This window comes from Elephantulus edwardii, unplaced genomic scaffold (assembly GCF_000299155.1).
Source record: "Elephantulus edwardii isolate Elephantulus edwardi_28Jun2011 unplaced genomic scaffold, EleEdw1.0 scaffold00044, whole genome shotgun sequence".
NCBI lineage: Eukaryota > Metazoa > Chordata > Mammalia > Macroscelidea > Macroscelididae > Elephantulus > Elephantulus edwardii.
The window spans coordinates 12,421,693-12,429,806 of record NW_006399794.1 but is presented as its reverse complement, the minus strand read 5'-3'; the positions used below and the strand labels follow the sequence as shown (position 1 = coordinate 12,429,806).

The 8,114-nt window shown below is 37.1% G+C and overlaps 1 protein-coding gene across 1 annotated transcript; it reads left to right on the top strand.

Moving 5' to 3' along the window:
* The first annotated feature begins 5,798 nt into the window (after nt 1–5,798).
* LOC102864690 (olfactory receptor 52B4-like) lies at nt 5,799–6,743 on the top strand. Its single transcript, XM_006885712.1, has one exon. It carries the CDS (start codon nt 5,799–5,801, stop codon nt 6,741–6,743), a length of 945 nt encoding a protein of 314 aa, XP_006885774.1.
* The last annotated feature ends 1,371 nt before the right edge of the window (nt 6,744–8,114 follow it).

The window sequence follows — 8,114 nt, the reverse complement described above, 5'->3', positions numbered from 1 at the left end:
AAAAAAACTTTCCAGGTATCATGAAGAATGAGAGAATATACCTCCAAGAAGCTGAGTGAACCCCACATAAAATAGATCCCAAAAGAATAGCACTAAGGCATGTTTTTTTTTCAGCATCAAAGACAAGGAGAGAATTCTGAAAGCAGCTAGGAAAGAGTAATCTATAAAGGAGAATAAATAAGATTAAATTCCGATTTCTCAAAAGAAACTATGTGAGCATGCAGACAGTGGAATGACATATACCAAACACCTAACAAAACTGTTAACCAAGAATAAATACTGTACCTAGCAAAACTGTCCATCAAAAATGATGGAGAGATCAAACCGTTCTCAGAAAAGCAGAAACTAAGGGAGTTTGTAAAAAAGAAGATCAATATTGCAGGGAGTACAGAAGGCAGTCTTTCTTACAGAGACACCACAGAAAGAAGGATGGATCAAAGTAACCAGGCACAACATAAACAAGACTCCAACAAAATGATAGAAAGAAAACATTACCTCTCAATAATTAGAGTGAAGGTGAATGGTTTAAATACACCAGTGAAGAGAAAAAGAGTAGTAGATTGGATTTAAAAAACCAAAACCCACTGACATGCTTTCTACAGGAGGCACACTTGAAAAGTGAGGACAAAGACTAACTAAAAATAAAAATGTGGAAAGAAAAGATTTTATTTTACATTGGACATTTAATGGCTTACTAGAGTTGTAATCAGCTAAAGAAGCAAATATTTTCAATTATAATCACATACTACTGCAAATAGTCCTGGATACAATACATATTTCTTTAGTCATTATTTGTGCTCCAAAAGATAAATTTCATCCCAGAAACTGAGTTTCAAATTGTCTTAATTGTGATGAAGGATCTGATATGAGAATGTATTTGTTAAAATAAATTGCATAAATTGATTTTAAATAGTGGAGAATTTTTATTCATGTGAATATAAGGTTTCTTAAAAAATTGTTGTTAGGTATTGTTGAGTTGAGTATGACTTATAACAACTCTATAACACTATTCTGGTCTGAACACTATTCTACCTTGTGTCATCCTCATCATCTCTAATATACTTGAGCCCATTATTGCGGTCACTGTGTTAATCTACCTGGTTGAGGATCTTCCTCTCTTTTGATGAATTTCCACCTTTTCAAGCATCATGTCCCTTTCCAAGGAATTGTTATTGTATGCCATCAAGCTGGAATCCACCCATAGTTGACCCTCTAGTGAGTTTCCAGAGGCAGTTAATCAAATTAGAGGAGATTGCCCATCCTTCTCCCACAGAGCAGCTGGTGGATTTGAAGCATGTGCCTTTGGGATTGTAGTGAAGCTTCTTATCACTAGGCCACCAGAGCTCCCTTTCCAAGGACTAGCCCCTCCTAACAGCATGCCCAAAGTATGTGAGACAAAGTTTTGCCATCCTTGCCTCCAAGGAACACGCTGGCTGCATTTTCTCCAAGATGTATCTGTTCACTCATTTTGCAGTGCATAGAATATTTAGCACTCTTCTCCAACACAATTCAAAGGCATTGATTCTCCTTCTGTAGTCTATTCATTTTCTATCTCTACTATACATAGGAGTGGAGGGACGGCGCAGGAGGGGAAGACCCTCTATGAGGTGGATTGATTCAGTGACTGGGGTAATCGGGATGGATGTGTCAGAGGCAATGAGATTGGCACAAGGATAGCGCAGGGTTTAGGGCTGTTGTACATAGGGTCGCTATGAGTCACAAGCGACTCGATGGCACATAACAACAACAACAACAACTATACATAGCAAGTGACTTAAAAGACTATGTCCTAAATTAGGCACATCTTAGTTTTTAAACTGATATCATTATGCCTTAGTATTTTGGAGAGGTCTTTGACAACAGACTTCCCCAAAGCAACATGCCTTTTCAAGAGCTAATACCAACTGTGTTGACTGTGGATCCAAGTAAGAAGAAATAATTTACCATTTCACTCTTGTCTTCATCTATCATAATGCTGTCTACAGCCCAATGGTGGAATTTTTATCTTCTTAATGTTGAGATGTAATCCCTATAGAAGGGATTACAGGTTTTTGGTGAGTCTTTCTCTGATCCTGATGCCATATTTCTCTTCATGAAGTCCAGCTCCTCAAATGAATTGCTTAGCATACTGTTTGAATAGGTATGGAGAAAGGATTCAGTCCTGATGCATACCTTTCCTGATTTTAAACTACCGGCTACAGGCTTCAACTGGGGCTAGAAAGTGCTGTTTTAGGCCATGAAATTCGTATGCCTGATGGTTTATAGGGTTTGCTGTTAGAGGTACACCACCTATTTGTCAGTTTGTTGTATTGGGGAAAGGATTTGCAGTTACTACCTATTTTATAGCTTAGGTGTGTATATATTTTTATTATTTGCTCTTATTAGTACTGTGACTTGTCTGTCAACTTGTTATACTGGGGGAACTTGTGCATTACTGTGGTGCTAGAAGCTATGCCATCAATGTCTCAAATGTCAGCAGGGTATAGTAGCATAGTAGACAGGTTTCAGATGAGTTCCCAGATTAAGACAAACTGGAAAACAGGATTGGCTATCCACTTCTGAAATAATAGGTCTCAGAAAACCTTATGAACCGTGTAAGGAACACAGGTAACTATAGTATTATAGGTAGAGCCCAAATTGGAAGTTACCCAAAGATGAGGAGAAACAGCTGTAAATTTCTATAATAATTGAAACATGGAATGTACAAAGTATGAATCTAGGAAAAATCAAAAGAAGCCCAGAAATTTATTGGGAAGAATGCTGGGTTGGAATTAAGAGCCCACAGGTTATTGAAAGTCATAACTAAGTACATACACAATCTGAGGATAGAAATGGAATAACTGTGTTGGTATCAGAGGACTCAGTGTCTGGAGAAAAAAGTGTAGTAGGAAATAACCGTAATAACTTGGCTTATTTGAGTTTGTGCAGTTTGGTATACTTTAAACCCAAGGGCACCTGATTCTTAGACTAAAATTATCTCCTGAGAACTCTTGAAGATAATTAGTTCTGTACCTTAATCTTCATCTTTCTAAGTTTTTTTCCAGTCATTGATTTTATTTCTGCTCCCAAAAATGTGGTGTGGAATAGGTGATTGATTTTGGCCTATGTAAGGTGAGAGTATGAACAGAGTTGAGTAGAGCTAGATAGTGGAATTCTTGACAGGTCCTTGGTGATGGAATTAATTTACAAGGCTAAAGGTTTGGAATATGAGGACTTTTTTTTGCAAACTTGTGAACAGATTATAGAGAACACTAATGACCAAATATAGACTGAGAGGGCAGAAATACTATGGTAGGTTTGCTCTGGCCAGTGGTCTTTATTTCCTTCCCTTCCACCTTATTTGCATTTCCTTCTGTGTGGTATGCTGTAGGAATGGATTGTTGAATGGACTTGCCCATCAACTTTTGTTAGAGATGCTTGATAAATAAGAAGGCAGCTCTTGATTGGTAAGACATATTCCCTAACAGTTAAATCAACTTGTGATTTAGGAGAGATAGATGATGTAGACAAAGAAAGGATTGCTGTGCTAGTCAGAATCTGAGGAGTCTTGGGAGAAGGAGAGGAAGATTGCTCAGGAGCTTAAGGCAGAAGAATGTCTGGACACATCGAGGCAAAGTTCTTTGGAAAGAAGGTGTGAAACATATGCTTTTAGTCTAAACCGGAATTTCCCGGCAGGTATATTTCAAAGACTACTTCCAGACTTTCCTCTTTAGCTCCAATCAAAAAGCATTGCCTTTGCCCAAGTCTCCATTAGTTTCCAAATACAGTTTATCACTCATCTTCTAATAATTTCTATCTCTGGCTTACCATTTGACTTTTAATAATGTTTGACCTCTGGTTTCCTTTTTCATGTCTCCATTTATGTGTGTGCGTGTGTGTGTTTTAAAAACACTGTACCTCTGTCCTTTGTAGCACCACATTTTTATTTCCTTTAGGAGAATGGCATTTGTTGGGGAAGTTAATTTTTATGCAAAATTTGGTATTGGTGAATAGGTAGACACTTTATTGTAGACACTTTATTATAACTCAGTTTAAATTTATTTTTATGAAATACATTTATCAAAAAAGTTAAATTTATTGTGCATATTCATAGTCTCCCAAACTCCCAAAGTTCTGTAAGACTCTAGAGGTATATCATGATTGTAAGATGCATGTTTATATTACATTATGATTATGCAAATATAAGTACTAACTAAACACATCTGTTTTATTTCCTTCCTAGTGTTAATAAGGACCTATATTTTTGGATTTTGTTGGCTCTACTTGCCTTACTTTTTACCAGAAGTATAAATAATGCTTCAAAACAGTCTTTCTTTCACTCCTTTAATAATTTTCCTATGGTGTCTTCTATCTCCTTAATCCAGTCTAAACTTGTGGTCCTCCAGAACTCCTCCCAACTGACATCGCTCACCTCACCGTAATTCAAGGAATTCTACACCTCCACCCTCTCCTGGATTGCAGCTCTTTGTTTTAGCCCTTTACTTGGAGCTTCTGCATCTCTATTTTTTGTTCTCCACCCCTTCATTCTGGGGGTATCTATCTCCAAACTATTTCCATTAATGGGAGTAAAACTTTAAAGGTATTTTATAGTCTTAAAAACTTTTTGTTTGTTTAGTCTTAACATATTTTAAAAACTTTATTTAAATGTATATTTTTGGGCTGAAGTAAATCAAGAGGCAGGTCTATCACTAGACAAATTCCATGCTTATACACAAAATCTCAATACATTTTATTACCTCATACTTAATTCTGAGTGGGTTGGAATTTCTGGGTGGAGGACATGTGTAGTTTTGTTAAATACAAACAGGAGCAGTTCTCTGTGTTCCGAATCAACCTTTCAATTGAGTCCCTGCTTGTAGTTTAGCATCCCTGCCCATAGCTGTGCTTGGAGTCTACCAATTTTCCTGGTTTAACTGCTCTAGAGGATACACTTACTGCTCTATGTTGGGTTAGCAAAGTGGTAACTAAATGGGCAATTTGGGAAAGGGGATCTATTAATCTGCTTTTCAGACAGATTTTTATGCTACTCTTAACTCCGTTTACCTATTTCCATAATATCTCTAGGAGCTCTGGTGGCATAATGGGCAACAATTTTGGCTTCTAGCTGAGAGTGGCAGTTCAAACCGACCTTTCTCTAAGGGAGAAAGAGGGGTAATTTCCTCCTGTAAAGAGTTACTGTCTGGAAAGCTGATGAAGAATAACCATGAGTAATGATCTACTTGATGACAGTTTAATTTTTATTTGGTTATGATACCACAAATTCTCTCAGTACTACAGTGACAATCACCTTCATTCCTGTCTCTGCCTAAACTGACCTGTGTGTGCATTGCTGTTGGGTTGAGATCGTCTTGTAACTGACCCTCCAGCTGGTTTTCAGGAGCTGTAAGTTGCACCGCAGAATTAGTTACTCCTGGAGAAAAGCTGAATTTGAGCAGTCATTGAGATTTGGCTTTCGGCTTAGCAGTGCTGTGTCCCGAGTACTAAGCCACCAGACCTCCTCTCAATCTAAAATCCATTAGTTAGTAGTTGATTTGGTTTTTATTTTTTATCCTACTGCTTATAAGAGATAACTCTTTCTCTCTTATGCTATTATTATTATCTTTGCTTGAACATAGGTTCATTTTGTTTTCATACTCTTTCTTACACTCTAATGGGTTGTTATGAGAAAATGTTGGCAAATCAGGTATGTAAAATGATGAATTTAATTAGAAAGTCTAAAGTAAGTATTTATACATAATCTATACTTCTCTTTTAATCTTTTAGTACAAACATAAAGTCTGTCCTAGCCAGCCTCAGGAATGACTAGTTTCAACCACACTGGTGTTAACCATATGATCTTCTATCTCCTGGGCATTCCAGGCCGAGAAGACCTGCATGTGTGGATTTCCATCCCCTTGTTCATCTCCTATGTCTTTGCTCTCCTTGGGAATGGTCTCCTCATCTTCATTATCCTCACCAAGAGCAGCCTCCATGACCCAATGTACCTTTTCCTCTGCATGCTGGCTGCAGTAGATATTATCTTTGCTACGACTACAGAACCCAAGGCACTGGCCATTTTCTGGTGCAATTCTAGAGAAATTTCTCTTAATGGTTGCGTTGCCCAGCTCTACTTCCAGCACTCTTCCTTCATCTCCGAATCAGGTATATTGCTGATTATGGCATTTGACCGTTATATTGCAATATGTTACCCCCTGAGATATTCCACTATTCTCACCCACTCCTTGATTGGAAAAATTGGTGTGGCTGTTTTTTTGAGAGCACATTGTACCATTTTCCCAATGGTATTTCTCCTAAAGAGATTGACTTTTTGCAGAACTAACATCCTTCCACATACATTCTGTGAACACATTGGTCTAGCCAAGTATGCCTGTGATGACATCCGAATAAATATTTGGTATGGATTCTTTGTCTTAATGTCCACAGTAATCTTGGATGTTGTCCTCATTTTTGCTTCCTATGTTCTGATTCTTCGTGCTGTCTTTCACATGCCTTCACAAGAAGCTCGTTATAAAGCTCTTAACACATGTGGCTCCCATGTCTGTGTGATCATCCTATTTTATGGGCCTGGAATCTTCTCAGTTCTCACACAGCGTTTTGGACGTCACATACCACTGCACGTCCATATCTTGCTGGCCAATGTCAGTATGCTTGCTCCACCTATGCTGAATCCCATCATTTATGGTGTCAAGACTAGGCAGATACGAGACCAAGTGGCTTATATGTTCTTTTCAAAGAAGAAATGACTTTGGAGAACGGAGGGCGATGATTTCTCTGATATTCTAACTTTATATGAGATGTGTTTTGTTAACAACAAACAACAGGAGAATAAGAACCAAGTCACTAAGGAAATTGGTTCATTGTGTTCTGGACCAGAGGAGCAATTTACCTAAGGTTATGGAACTTGCCTCTCTCAGAAATGCTGTGACTTGACTGAGTTACCTAAAACTTAAGAGGAAGAAACCATTTGCTCTCTATAAGTCATGTCTAACTCTAGAATCAATCAAATTTCATATATAGTCAATATTAAGAGCAATTACTATGATTACTAAGAGCAAACGCTAAGAGCAATTTTATTCTTTTTATTGTCATTTGATAATTTTAAAAAATGAATTTATTTTCCTTCATTTTGTTTTATGAAATTGACTTCTTTTTATGTTTTGTTCTGTGACATTAGCTAAAGTAACTAAAATGTGACCACACTTTTCCTACCTCTTCCTCGTGATTCTCATTTCCATAAATCTTTCTATCCTATCTCTTCTTACCCCTTGAGCCTTATTTAGGTATTACTTTTTCCTGCTTTTAGTTATGTTAAGTTTTTGAGTGTCTAAGCATATCCTTTGGGTATCTAATACATATGGGAAATCTTCATATTCTTTCTGAAGCTGTGATGGGTGTTAACATGACGAGTAGGGAATAATGCCTTTTACTTTAACGGAGTTGTTTCTTAAAAATCATCTCCCTTAACAGGGTATAGAATACTTTTAGTGACCTGTGTACAGATCCTTCTAGTGACCATTTCAACATTACTTTCACTTAACTAGACCTTCAGTATCCAGAAATGGTTCACCCTCAGATTTCTTTATGTTCAGCCACACTTTAAAATATCTTGGTACATTTTTTTGGTAAATGATTTATTTGCCTGCTGTTAGCTTTCATCATGATATTTTCATGAGTTCCTACCATTCATCTTTCAAAGTCCAGGTTAATGTCACTTACTCAACATGGTCATTATTAACCATCTCACCTCAAGTTGAGGCAGTTCTTCCTCTACAAGGTATTAACATACCATTTACTCTTTTTGAGAATATTTCCTTTTATGTGAGTATTCCATAGAGAAACAGAAGAAAATTTCTAATGATTCTACCACTGTGAACAATTTACTGTCATCCTTTTGATGTGTACTCAGTTTGTCCAGATTTTATATATAGGTCTTATTTTAACTATGATTACTCTCTCTCACACCCTTATACATGATTTGCTATCTTAATAGTCTCTTATGGCTCCATATTGTGATCAACTTTCCATGACAACACATTTAGATCTCTATAACAATTTTGATGGGTTTTTGTTGTTGTTGTGTGCTGTTGAGTCAACTAAGACCCTGTTAACAATGG